At 41.5% G+C, this 14,078-nt stretch overlaps 1 protein-coding gene across 4 annotated transcripts; it reads left to right on the top strand.

Annotated features, from left to right (window-relative positions):
* Positions 1–424: 424 nt before the first annotated feature.
* On the top strand, positions 425–11,290 carry LOC113144641 (E3 ubiquitin-protein ligase RNF38-like). Of its 4 annotated transcripts, none has more exons than XM_026330841.1 (13): positions 425–610; positions 1,256–1,769; positions 5,325–5,377; positions 5,501–5,682; positions 5,813–6,239; positions 7,185–7,325; positions 7,453–7,641; positions 8,143–8,304; positions 8,422–8,525; positions 8,692–8,773; positions 8,863–8,984; positions 9,433–9,532; positions 10,183–11,290. In XM_026330841.1, exons 2-13 carry the CDS (start codon positions 1,484–1,486, stop codon positions 10,243–10,245), a joined length of 1,911 nt encoding a protein of 636 aa, XP_026186626.1. In that variant the 5' UTR covers positions 425–610; positions 1,256–1,483; the 3' UTR covers positions 10,246–11,290. The 4 variants fall into 4 exon arrangements, with proteins under 4 accessions (XP_026186626.1, XP_026186625.1, XP_026186627.1 ...); XM_026330840.1 differs by having other exon boundaries at positions 425–1,114; XM_026330842.1 differs by lacking the exon at positions 1,256–1,769.
* Positions 11,291–14,078: the final 2,788 nt, after the last annotated feature.

Here is a 14,078-nt window from a genome sequence, read left to right as displayed (position 1 = left end):
AAATATCTTTGAGGTTGAGGAAAAATTGAGGTTTAGATTTATGTAATGTATCCGTGACGGGCTTCCAGCATCAGTGCACATAGAACTCCTCTACATCTGAAGCTTTATGCAGCCAGTGGCGTTCAAAGCGTTGTCTCATAGTATTCCTGTTTGAAGCTACTGAATTATTAATGAGCTGAGCAGCTGCCCGAGGCTTGCCAGACAGAAATAGTCAACTCCGATAACAAACTGCTACCTAAATCGAGCTTCGCTGCTGGTAATCTTACAAATGTTGCTTCACTAGGTCCGTGGTCGTGTGTTTTACTAAATTTAACGTGTCCTCGCTTTTTGTTTTTTTAGATTTACTTACGGGTTTGTCTTCTAACGAGCGGCATCTCTCTCTGTGATCGATTGGGGGTGACTCGGCAGAGATGTGAAACTCCCATTGATTGATCTCACTACGCTCCCCACTGACCAGAGAAAACACTCGATAGCGAATACGAGAGGGGATTTAAATTGGACTAATATTGTCCCCCTTTCCTTGACGGACAAGGTAGCTACCTGTTCTCTCATGCGGGCTAAGGTAGTCCTCGAATAGCGCCGTTTGAAGACTTAGCTTCACATCGATACGGTAGGACGTTAGCTAGCTTGTAATGTCGGCACTGTTGGACTTGTTTTCCCCCTCAGACCCCGCTTCCTGTTAGCCCTGGGCTAGCTGGAAAATCGAAATTATGCTAATGACTAGCAGGTATAGTTATTCAACGCAAAGGGGTGTAACTTCACTACTTACAGCTGGCTACCCGATGCAGTTTGGTTGTAGTTTGTGCACGACCCTATGCTAATAACTTTGTTTCACAGCCAGCTCCCAGCTGGTTTCCTTTAGCTGGCTAACGCTCGGCAGCTAGCCATTTTGATGGTGTTGTGGGGTCTAAGTGTTAGTTAGCTAGCTTTTGGTGGCAGAGAGCAGGCGATATTAACTTCAGCTGCACTTGTTTGTTAAATACACAACGTCCGCAAAGGGCTCACTCGTGTTGGACCCAATTAGCTGCGACTAATGCCTCTAAAATACTTATTTCACTGTGGGACAGCCTCAGTTTGTCACTGTGAAAGACAATAGAGCTCAGCTGCTGTTCTGGTAAGCACCAATAACTAACTTAGAGAAAATAAATTGGGATTATAGTTTTGCTGATAATACTGCTGTAATTTAAAATGATTATATGTGTGTGTGCATAAGTGGTGAAATAAATAATCGTTGACCGGTAAGTTGTGTGTTCAGGGGAGAGTGGATGGACTCGATGCGGATCTGGTTTGTGCGACATACCAGGGCTGTTTCATTTCACTGAAACTGCTGTAAATGCCTCAGAAAACACTCTCGGTAACCAGTCGTCATCTGAGGTAACCGGGTGGATAGAAAGACGCGGAAAATCGGTCAGAAGAGGAAGCTCCTGGACGTCCATCTCACGTCCATTCATCGCCGCCCTCCTCTTCCTCCTCCTCACCAGCCATGGACCCCCCGAGGACTCGATCGCGGTCTCGGTCTGGTTTCTATCATTTCGGTATGAACGGTAGCGTTGGAAGCAACGGCAACGGTAACTCGGTCGGTAACGGGAGCTTGATGAACACCAGCGGAGGAGGGGTGAGCTACCCGCAGCAGAGCAACCCCGGCTGGGCGCCGCATCACGGTGGTCGCAGCTACCCGGAGAGCCAGCAGCAGCACACCCAGGGGAGCTACCTGCCCGCTGGGGCGCAGCGCCACTCTTCGCACGGAGCTCACAGACACCCCGGGGCGGGTAAGGACACTTCAGTAAACAGGGCCTGCAGCCCGGCAAGATGCATCATTACACTTATACTTACACACACACGTACACACGTTACAAACCCTACAAACCCTTAGGGCTGCTGGCAGACCACTAGCAGTTTTCCAGGCTTTGAGACATAAAAGGCTTGGTCCTTTCACTTCCAGCTGTTGCTTGAAAGGCCAGCTATATGTCGTGTCAGGTGATGGAGTGGAGGCAACATTTCAGAGCTTTGAATAGTATTTACTCGGGTAAATGGGGCAAACCAGGTTCCTGAACTCTTTTATGTCCCTGCCTGCCTTTGTACTCACTGTGCAAATTATCTTGGCCCTCAGCAGGAATTTAGCACTGCAGAATTTTCCTTTGGATAGTCCAGGCATAGTGGTGCTGAAGGCCTGCTGGTCATATTATGTTACTCCTGTGCAGATCTGAGGCATAAACATTTGTCTGTTGGTTTAGTCTTCCTGCATATTCTTTGTCACTCTTTACAAGACCTGTGCAATATAGAAGTGTAATAAAAAAGCAGGATGCCTTCAAATGAAACTTTGATATAGTTAACACCAAAGATTATTTACAGTGATATTTTTGTTTCACATTAATCTGAGCTCTGGCACAGGACAATCTTTCTTGTACTTTAGTCACCCCTACTAATTAACTTGAAAATTAACTTTTTGAAGTTAAATTTTAGCCAGTGCAAGGCTTCAGTATTATCCTTATATAGTCAAATGGATTTCTTGTATAGTGGTTCAGCGTAGAATATGATAAAGATTGATTGGAACTTCAAAGCAGTCTAAACACAAAGAAAATGAAATACGAACAACAGAGTTGAGTTGATACATTGTTGGTTTCTTCAATTGTGTTGCCCAGTATTAATCAAACAGTGATCCAGTTGGTTTTTCATGGAGTAGCGCAGCAGTCCCTCACCCATCCCAAATTCAGTAGACAATGAAGAACTTCCCAAACCTTTGATTTCCATTTCCATTGCTGACTGTTAAGTGACAGGAGAAACCTTCCGTAATACCAGATTGGATTCCCTCAAAGGCAAAACAAAACATGCAGTCAGTGAATGTAAGCAGGCTTTTAATGGGCCTCTTTTGTAATAGCGGTACTGTTGCCAAACATCCAAAATAACCCACGCAGGGAGGACACACGCAAACACATGCTACTCAAATTGTGAGACTACAGAGGGGTTCGTGTGGATGACTTAAACAGTTTATCTTCCCCTTAGCAGCTGCACATGCCTCTTCCTTAATGGTTGAGGTCTGCGTTGAGTGTGTTTATATAATGTCCTCTTAAGTGTGTTACTGATTTCTCACTTTCTTTGTTTTTTTTCTTTTTGTTTTGTTTTTTTTTTTTTTTACATGTCACTGTTACACCTCTTGGTATCACTTTATGAAGAAAATGTCAGGATTGATTTTTTTGGTGTAAAAAAAAAAAAAAAAAGTGTCCTTGTCTTACCTCTGTTTATTTATCTTAGTTCTTTTCCTACTCTTTTACTTACTGGGGTTCAGGCTTGTTATCACCTCATGTTGCATCTCACAACCTGTCAGCACTGCAAGTTAACGGCAACCGTTATGTACAAATCTCCATTAATGCTGTTATTGCATCTGAACCCCATAGATATCTAGGTTAAATAAATTGTTGTTCTATTTTTGGCTTTAATTTTGTCTCTTTTTTAAAATAATGGTTCAAGTATGCATCTCTCAGTTAAAGAACAAGAGCGAATTGTTGTTTGATGACAGCTAATACTCAGTTTTTTGCTCCACCTCACTGGATTGTCTTTTGTGAAACAAATGGTGTCAGTCTTCCCCAGCAGCAATGCTTAGAGGAAACAAGGTCATGTGTGCTCACCAGCAGAACCCATCTAGGCTGGCTCACCATCCCCTCTCCTATGGCTCCTGGGGTGAATCAGCATTAACAGACCTAGTTCTGTACAAAACACATGGTGGCAGAGGCCCAGGACCCTATGAGGTCTAAAGAGAAAGGGATTGTAGATGAAAAAAGATGTAAGATGTAGCCCTATTGTTGGCTAGTCAGTCAACCGACTCTCCCTCTGTTCTCCGCAGCCACTAGCAGGGCGTCTTTGAGCTGTCACTATCGGCAGACTTCACATGGGTCTGGAGTGGCGTCACAAAGACAAGAAAGGGGTGGGGGTGCTTTCAGATGTGTTGTTTCTGTGGAGGCAGAAAGGGCTGTTTAGATGATGGAGGCATAGAGGGAGAAACAGAAAGAGATGAGTTTTTTTTTTCCTCCCTCTTTTTGGTGATTAAAGGTTTTGGGGGACTGCTTAGAGGAAACTCTTGTCAGTTGAGTTCAAGGACATCCTTCTTAAGCTGCTGAGATGTCTGTGTGCACATGCTGCATCCAGATTGCACATGTGGACTGGCAGATAAACAGTTGGGGGAGCACTGTGTTTTCCTGAGATTATGTCTATTGCATTAGTGCTTTATTCAGTAATGTGATTTTTCTTTTTGCTTGATTTTTTTTTTTTTTTGACATAATCTCATTTATATTCGTTTTTGTAGTGAAATTTTGATCTTTGGGGAGAGATTTTTGTTGTTTGTTCTACCACCTCAAAGAAAAAAAAAATAGAGAAAGAAACACTATACTGAGCTGTTGTTGCAGAGGTAATGCTGGTTCACTGCATTGCTCAGGGACACTTCAGCATAGAAAATTTGTGGAAATACACAGACATAAACTTTGAGTATAGTTGGTTTCCATACAAGCTGTTGTATGGTTTTACAGTTTATGGGACTTTGATTATCTTGATTATTGGTTAATATGTTGATAATTCTTTTAAGTGATTGACTTCTTTAGTGTATTCAATGTTAGAATATAGTGAAAATTGTTAATAATAATAAAAAATAGTAGTCTAATAATATCGTAATAGCCCAAAACCAACAGATACTCAGGATACAGTGATATAAAACAAACAGCAATATTATAGTCTTTAAGAATATGAAACCAACTAATGTTCAGCTTTTTACTTAAGTGATTAATCATTGAATTGTTGCTTGGGTGTGTTGAACATATTTAATTGTGAATGTGTCTGTTTCAGTGAGTGTGTGTGCTGGCTTTTCATGGTAGATCAGATGGGATGATTTGTCTGTGAGAGCCAGAGAACAGTACAGTGTGACATCTTCCAGAGATGGCTTCTTTTTGTCTGCCAGTTTAAAGCAGGAAATTTAAAAGCCTGTTTGGAAGACTGACCCTCAGTGGGAACAGGGGACCATAACTCTGTATAGCAAGATGTCAGATGCACATTTGTGTTATCTCTGTTGATGTTTTTTTTTTTTTTTTTTTTTTTTTTTTTTTGGTGTTATGTCTGTAAACTGTTCAAGAAAATCAGCCAGGCTGCATCAAGATAAGTGTTTTTAGCTTCAAGTGTGGTCTTTGAATGGGAAATAAAATTAAAGGCAACCAGCAGTGTGTTTTATTTCTATTGGCTTAGGAAGCGTACATGTATGTGTCTTGTGATGTTGATGTTTTTCTCAGTCCCATCTTATCTAATTTTTTTTTTTTTTTCTTTCCTCCTTCTGTGACCTGCAGGAGGAGTGCTACATTTTCACCCAGATAATGTGTGCAGTGAGGATCGGGACAAAGTAAGTGTTTGTTGCTTCTGTTGATTTGAATAGGATTTGTTTGTCAGTTTTCCCTTTTTCCTATCTTCTGTTTTTCTTCTTGACCAACCATCCACCTGATTTTGCCTTAACCTTTCCCTACAGATGGAAGACAGCCCAAGTCCAAAAAGACAGCGTCTTTCACAGCAGTCCATGCTGGATCTGAGCTCCGCCCCTCCATCTACTCCTTCCTCTCCTATTCGTCCATGGGAGCTGCCTCCCAATCGCAGACCACACCCCCACTACATGCCGGAGAGATGCCACACACCTGTTCGCAACCGCCGCAGGTGTGTGTGTGTGTGTGTGATACAAATACACGTAACCATTTGTGTGACATTTGAAAGCTAAAAAATGAGTCTATTTTTATGATGATGTGAGGGAATTCTTGTCTTTTCTTTGCTTTTCCTTCCACCTCAGCCCTCCGATGAGACGCCAGCGTGGCAGAAGAGACCGTCTCACCCGTCACCACCACCACCACCACTACAATACCAACAACAGCCATCATCACCACCACCCAAATGCACACCATCATCACCCCCACCACCTCCACTCCCACCATGGCCCATCACCAGGCCACCAGGATGAGAACTACCGCCACCCAGCTCCTCCTCAGGGCTTCCCACCCTATAGCCAGCAACCTCCCCGAGGGCCTGGGCCAGGGCCCGGGCCTGAAGAGCGCCCAGGTTACCATCCTCCAAACCCATCACCAAGGCCCCTCCACCAATCACCTAACCTGTCTCCCAGGCTGCTACACCCTGCAGCCCACCAACAGCACCCACACCCGCACCCCCACCCCCACCCATCTCAGCAACAGAGCAGTGTCGTGCTGGACCTCCACGAGCAGGTGAGTTTAGGAGAAGATGTGGTGTTGTTGTTTAGGTGTGTTGGTTTAGAAAAAAAAAAAAGAAAAAAGAATCTATACATAGAGTTGAGAAAGGACTTTAATTATACCAGTAGTCTTGAAAATGAGAAAACACAACTTTATAACTTGTAGTGTGATTCTTGAAGCTTAGGGTTAGTTCTGTTCTTGTCTCCTCCTCATGCTGCACAAGAATGTGGCAGACAAAAAACAACACGTTTAGACACATCTTCTAAAAACAAAACAAAGTGAGAATTGAGCCCAGCTACTTGTGAGTATATTAACTTATTTGCAGCTGAAGATGTTGACTTCAGAGAGTATGACTAATGTGATTTATTTATTTAGTGTGTTACTGCGGTCTGTTTGATCTTGAAAGCAAATACACTTTCTGTAATTTATCAAAGCACAGTCAGCATCATGTTGGTGAAAGATTCGGTTGTTTAATAAGTGTTTGTCTATTAGCATGTCTGTCTTTTTTTTTTTTCTTGGGGGGTGATTTAGTGAAAGTTTTAAAACTGGCTGGGGAGGAAGAAAGTTGGACAGAAGAGAAACTTTAGACCTTGAGAAATTGTGGTGTGTGTGTCTCAGCATATTTTATTTTGAAGTGTCATATCTGGTATTTAACCAGTTGTTTATTCTATATTACAACAGAAAAGACATCTTTAGAAATAGTGTGAAAGACATTACACAGTTAAATGGATCTGATGGGGGACAAGGTAATTTAGTAAATAAACTGTAAATTTGGTCACAGAATAAATTTTTAATGCGGGTTCTTTGCCTTTATTTTTGGAAGGCTTCTCAACACCAGGGACACATCTTCGGTTGATGCACAAGGTGTTGACATGATGCTTAAAGATGTGTTCAATTTTCTATTACACCTGCTCATCTTTAAATCCCAGTTTTTCTGCCCCTTTTGTTCTTCATATTCAGGGTTCAGCTTCAGTATCGTATCCCGTGTCTCCTCCGGGGGCGCCTCCTGGACTGCCACCTCGCTCTGCCCCTCAACAGATCCCAGCATGCTCAGTCGTCTTCAGTGGACAGCACTATCCCGTGTGCAGCGTCCCTCCTCCTGTAAGATATTAATTCCAGCTGTTGCCACATGGTGCAGTTTCAGATTTATACATGTCAGGTTTTCCTCCTTTGATGATTCCGAAATACAGTTTGAAGCATCTCTTACTAGCTTCTTTCTCTTTGCCAGGTCCTTCAGACTTGTTCTGTGCAGCACTTACCCATGCCCTACCCCTTCCCATCACTGCTGTCCAGTGACCCAGCCTTCCTGCTCCCCCCTCCCCATCTGACTCATCCCCCTGCACATCTTTCCCATCACCCACCACACCTTCCCCAGCCTGGACAGTTTGGACCCTATCCTACACAGCAGGCCCGATCGGTGAGTACAGGTGCATGTGTTGTGTTGCTGTTGCAGTTATTATAAAGAGTGGCATTTATTATACTTAACTAATGCTACACATTTTAATTGCTAGCTGCTTGCTTTGTGTACATGGTATTGAAGCAGTTGCCCAACAGTGATGTATAAAACAAAGCAATGTCACAAAGAATGGCATTGTTTTGATACTTTAAACTCAGTGACAAATTAGTATTTTATCAAGCAGTGCTCAAAGTATAAAAATGTAAAATTATTTATTGCAAATGGCTGTTAAACATGTTTATTTGGAGTGGAATATTTAACATCTATAAGATCACCTGAGTATTCAGTCATTTACAGAATTTTAACTGTTGATACTCCATCCTCCACCCAAAGCTCATCGACGTATTCTTCTTTAAACCACTGTCATTAGTGGTTGAACAACTTCAATATGCAGTGTTTGCTTAGGTTAATTGTTCATAATGATAGGGGAAACACTTACATGTTTCTCCTTTGCTTTCCCAGCCATTACAAAGGATAGAGAATGACGTGGAGCTGCTGGGAGAGCACCTCTCTTTGGGTGCGGGACTCCACTATTCCCCTGCCACTCACCCAGCCCTCACCCCACACTCCACACAACTTCACTTCCTTTCCCACGAACCCCTGCCACAGGAATTCTTCGGAGTGGTGAGCAATGTCAATAAGTCTACAAATTAAAATTTTCAGTCTTCTGAGTTCAGACCATATTAATAATATAGATTGTGTAATTAATTTTATGTGTATGTGGTGTCAATTCCCTACTAGTCCTATCCAAATTTTATTCCTCGGCGTCTCCCGGGGCGACGGTACCGCTCGCAACAGCCACTGCCACCTTCGCCTTACCACCCCAGCCTCCTGCCTTACTTCCTGTAAGTAGCTCAGTACATTAACTTAAGAAGATACATGAGTTAAGAAGACATGGCTATATGTAATTTTAAAAATAAAATCATTTAGAAGAATATTTCCCAGGCAATTTCATGTCCACACAGACGCACACAAGGTTGAGAGAAAATCTTTAAATCTCTCCTTCTGTAGTTCAATGCTGCCAGTCCAGCCAACAGGGCCTGCAATCAGTCTAGAGCTGGATGTAGATGATGGAGAAGTGGAAAATTATGAGGTTTGTCTTTTATATGTTTTACTCTTTTGTCTGTATAATTGCGGGGCCCAGGCTCTAACTTGTGCTGTTGCTGATGTTTTCTTCCACAGGCCCTGCTGAACCTCGCCGAGCGTCTGGGAGAGGCCAAGCTCCGAGGACTGACTAAGGGTGACATCGAACAGCTTCCTTCCTATCGGTTCAATCCAAATAACCATCAGTCTGAGCAAACACTGTGAGTGCCATCATTTCACAACCACCAGGTCATGACCGGCTGATACGGTGAATGAAAGTTTCCATTAGCTCCTTAGGGTCACAAAAGCTGGATTTACTCTTTTACTAAAAGAGGCAATGTGTATCCAGTACAAATTTAGCACTGACACACTGATTGTACAAGCTACAGAAGCTAAAACCTGTACACCTTTTGCAAAGCACTTGAGGTTCACTCACAAATGGAATACTAAAAGACGAGAGCGTTTCAGTACTCTGAGTAGAGCTTAAACATCTTTACTTTATAAATATCTCTCAGTAAACAGCAGACATGGTCTCTTGAACAAGTTTTTTTTTTTTTTTTTTTTTAATCAGGTTCTGGACTTCAGTAACAGGCCATCTTAAATCTGTTGATGCCCTTTGTTAAACAGCATGTTTCTGTGTTGCTGATTGCATGATCATGTCTGTTACAGGTGTGTGGTGTGTATGAGTGATTTTGAGTCCCGCCAGCTGCTGCGAGTCCTGCCCTGCAGCCATGAGTTCCATGGGAAGTGTGTCGACAAGTGGTTGAGGGTAAATACTTTCACCCATCGATCCAGCTAATTGGCTTGTTGTGTTCATGTCATACATCCACACAGCCAAGGAGTTCATCTGGGGCTGGGGCTTATCACAGGTTCAAGCTGAGGTCTGGTTTTTGGTAGGTGATTGTTACCTACAGGAAGCCTTTTTTTAATTTAAAAACACAGATACACTCAGTGCGCATTAAAGAAGTGACAAAACTCCTGTTTTCTATGAATCTCACCTAATAAGAAATATTTTAGATAACAGAAACGATCATAAAACCTGTCCAAATGTTCACACATTCAGAGCACAAGAGTTCTGTCTAAAAAAAAAAAAAATCTGTAAACCAAACTGATCCCCAGGACAGGAATATCAGGCAAAGCTGTACACATGATTTCTAACTAAAAATGCTAAGAGGTGCTTGAACACCATGCTGTGTGTTCATCCTAACACAGTCTGATTTTGATGCATAAGGCTGCCTAAAGCCTCTGTGTGAATCAGGTTTGAAGGATTATAAATCAATCATGGTGGAATACAGTGAAACATTTATTTATTTTTGAAATGTACATTTGATGGATTGGGGATTTTATGTGATTTAAGGAATGAGTAAAACATGACAAGGCTGTAAATCCTAATTTGTTGTTTCTTGTCTCTGTCCCCAGGCCAATCGGACATGCCCCATTTGTCGGGCTGATGCCTCAGAGGTCCAGAGAGACTCAGAGTGACCACATGAGGGAGCCAGACACTCCTTATTGTGTTTCAGACTTGTTCAGCACTGCCTGTTCCCAGTGTATTGATACACATCTGTGTGCATGTACACACACACACACACACACACACACAAAGACCTTTTCCTTACATGTTTTTCACAGCACTTCCTGCTCATCTGTTGGCCCCTTCTATCTTCTCTCCTCCTCACTTATTCACTGTCTGCCATTCTCCCCTCCTTTGGTGTTTCTTGTTCAGATAATTCCAGTGAATGAATGAATGACAATGTACCTGACCCACTATCCCACAGCTGTGTGCGTGTGTGTGTACATGTGCATGCACAACAACTGTGCAAGTGTTGTTTGGTCAGTTCTGTAATGCAGGGCTGTGGTACCCGACTGTGTGTGTGTTTTCACTCTGTGTGTGTGCGCGCGTCTGTGTGTGTGTGTCTGTGTGCGCGCGCGTCTGTGTGTGTGCGTGCGCGTGTGTGAGAGATTTTTAAATGTCCTGGAGCATGCCTGAGTTTTTGTTGTGTATCAGACAAAAGTAACAACATCTGAGAGATTCTTTGCTCTCACAACTGACTGACTTTACTTCCTGTTTGTACATGTATGCACTGTCTGTCTGTATGCATACTGTGTTTAAGTATGTTATAGACTTTAATACCTTTCTCTAGTTTGACACTAAGGGTCCATGCTGCCACTATACTGCTTTGTTGCCTATTTAATCAGTTTGTTTTAGTTGATTATTATTATTGTTGTTATCTTTATTTGAAATTTTAATATTATTATTATTATCATTCAGCCAATATAGGTGATTGTTTTCCTGCCTGGCAGTTACCTCATCATTCCAGTTTTGGTCATCATACATTACAAGTGTTTCACAGCACTACTTTGAAAGCACAGTATTTTTCTTTCTCCTTCTTTCCTAGACACAATAAGTTTGTCTGTGACTTTGCAGTGGCACATGTGTTGCATATATACATATATCTATATATACTGTATAAATCTATGAATATCTGTATACCAAATAAAAGGCTTCATAGGAACTTTTTAAACTTAATATTTTGTGTATCTTCTTTCTTCTCCCTTTTTCTAACAGAGAATTAGGAGCTAGTAAAATAAAGGTTTGACTGGGCTGGATTTCTTCATGTTAGATTTGAAGTGGTGGCATTAGTTAAATGACACAGAGGAGTGCTGCCTTGGGTCATTCCATCTTTTGAGATTTTGAGGCAGTGCATCAGCTTAAAGTGGTCACTAGGTGGTGGCACAGCTCTTTTAGGACTGTGCTACTCTGGAGAAGTTGTGGTGCCTGCATTATGTGTAGGTTTTCCTAATATGCTCTCGTTGGTTTGCAGGGAAACCAAAACACCGAAATACAATTAATATATCAATTTGTGGACCTTTTATGTGTAACATCTATTATTGACGTGTCTCATTCTTTAGTCGTTATGCCAACATCCCACTCTTATTATTCCTGTTGATTCTGCTGTTGCAGCTGTTATGGTACCGCCACATTCTTAACTATGACCTCCACTGTGAATCGCGGACGAGCCAGAGCTACTCTGAGGTAATGAGACAAACACAAACAGTAACATAGTCTTAAAAACAAATGAAACAACTATATGATTCGGAAACTTGGAGCAAGAATTTAACAGACTACACAGATTATAGTGGGCAACTTAACATTTGTATTTTGTCAGTGAAGATTTTCCTGCCAGCACACAGCTGTTGCCTTCTGTGTTTTGATGATTAACAGAAACGAATCTGTGCTGTTGTACATATCGGTTGTGTTTACTGCTGAATTCACATAGGCAGGCATTTTGTTTTTTTTTTTTAGGCAACATACTTAAAAGCTGCCAGAGGCGCAGACAAAACAAATGTGATGTGTGGGTGCAGTAGGAAATGGAAGTGGAAGGCGAATATAAATCAATGTGTGTGAATGTAATATTTTCTAAAAGCCTAAAAACTGGGGATGTTTGCATCATGATTTGTGCCATTTGTTTAAATTTCTTCTTGAAGTAATTGTGATAGTTCTGTTGTTAAAGAGACATTACATCTCACATCTTTAAAAAAGATTATAGCAGGCCTTCTTAAATCTTACTTCCACCTAATCAGGCATGTCTTTTTTTCTGTTAGCTTATTGTCTCACCAGTCTCTTACCTTTTCACTTACGCATCTTCTCTTCCACTTTCCTCCTCTTTGCCTCTGCTGTGGTCACCACCCACTCTTTTAACCAGCTTGCGCTGTAGAGCGGTGAAGTGGAAGTGGTAGTTTTTTTTTTTCTTCTTTTTTTTGCCTAAAACTGTCTGCCCAGTTACTCAACTCAAGAAACAATATTTGCCTTGTCTTGCTTTCTCCCATGTTCTGGGCAGGATTTGTCAGGACAGAATTTGCTCCAGTTTTGCTAGCAGGAGAACGCACCTTGATATTTGCTTCCTTTATGTTTTACTGCTGCTATTATTACATTTATACACAGTTAAACACTTAGTTTAATAAGAAATGGTGATATTCACGTTTACATGCTGACTACTATGTGAAATCCACACAATAGGTACCTCGAGTATTTGCAGCAACTCACCTAACTTTTTCTTGCAGTAAAACCGTAACTGCCCAAAAGCAGTCCCACTGGTAAAACATTCCCCCTTGTTTTGCCAATTAGTTATACTCCAGTCACTCATGTGTGACTGGAGTATCCCTCGGGCTGTGCTGGGTCTGTGGCATGTTCCAGGCAGCTTGTCAACTTGAATGGCCGTGAAGAAGAGAAACTATATTCAAGTCTGTGACTCTCAGATTAAAGAGAGGATTGACTACAATGTGTATATTATTCTAATGTAAACTGCATAATCAATCTTTCAGTTTGCTTGTTAGCAGTGTTGCAAAGTAACTGTACTTTCTAACTGTAAATTTTCTCAGAACCTTAGAACAGCTTTGGGGTATCTGTACTTGAGAAGCTCCTTTTTTTTTTTTTTGGCACTTCATGCGTTGACTTCACTAAGTCCCTGTATATTTAATATCAAACCCAAATTTAATGTTTGCACAGAAAATGTTTCTCCACTTAACAGAAACATCTGAAAAGAGACTTTTAGTGTCAAAGTCTGCAAATACATCAGTAAAGCTCAAACATCCAAATAAAGTGGCAATAAACTAAACATGTACGAGTGAAACAAACATGGCCGTGATTAATATAATAGGAGAAGTTGTGAACATTAGACCAAAAACAAGTCAATACAGTGCCCACACAAATATAGCCAATCCCACTTGCAAATTGAGCAAACTACAGCCTTTAGGACAAAATATGCTTGTCTGATGAACAAAGACATTAACATCAACAATTCTTTGACAGTTTTAATAAAATAATACAATAATATTGCAACGATCATGGCTCCACACTGAAAATACAAATCTTTTTTTTTTTTTTTTTTTTTTTTCTAATTTTCAATCTGTCCTTTCTCTGATACCTACATGCAGAGAGGAAGTGTTTTTCTGTCTTTGCTGCCTCTGCTGCTCTCCTCCTGGCAGCCCACACTTTTAATGTGCAAATACAAGACTGTCCCAAGCTGACAGGGTACATGGATTCTCCATCCTGCTTGTATATAAAAAGAAAATGAGCGCACTGAGCACTACTGACTTCATTTATATTCACACGCATGCTTACAAACACATGCGCGCACTTGCATGCACTGTATCTTTCTTTCTCCCTTTCTTTTATGTCTTTCACTGTCCACGCCCAGCACGGAGCAGTGTGAGGGTTAAATGTTACGTGTCAGTAGGGCAGGCTGTTTTATGCCTATGTTCCCCAGTGAAGTGTGTGTAATATTCATTTCATAGGGATTTCCTCCCCTGCACAC

The sequence above is a fragment of the Mastacembelus armatus genome, chromosome 10 (genome assembly GCF_900324485.2).
Source record: "Mastacembelus armatus chromosome 10, fMasArm1.2, whole genome shotgun sequence".
In the NCBI taxonomy this organism is placed as follows: Eukaryota; Metazoa; Chordata; class Actinopteri; order Synbranchiformes; family Mastacembelidae; genus Mastacembelus; species Mastacembelus armatus.
This window is presented reverse-complemented; position numbering and strand designations above follow the sequence as displayed.

Excerpts from the sequence above, each read along its gene's own strand:
- LOC113144641 (XM_026330841.1), top strand. The coding sequence starts at position 1,484 with ATGGACCCCCCGAGGACTCGATCGCGGTCTCGGTCTGGTTTCTATCAT. Across the intron at positions 7,326-7,452 it reads TGTGCAGCGTCCCTCCTCCT|GTCCTTCAGACTTGTTCTGT; the intron begins GTAAGATATTAA and ends TCTCTTTGCCAG. Across the intron at positions 8,305-8,421 it reads CACAGGAATTCTTCGGAGTG|TCCTATCCAAATTTTATTCC; the intron begins GTGAGCAATGTC and ends ATTCCCTACTAG.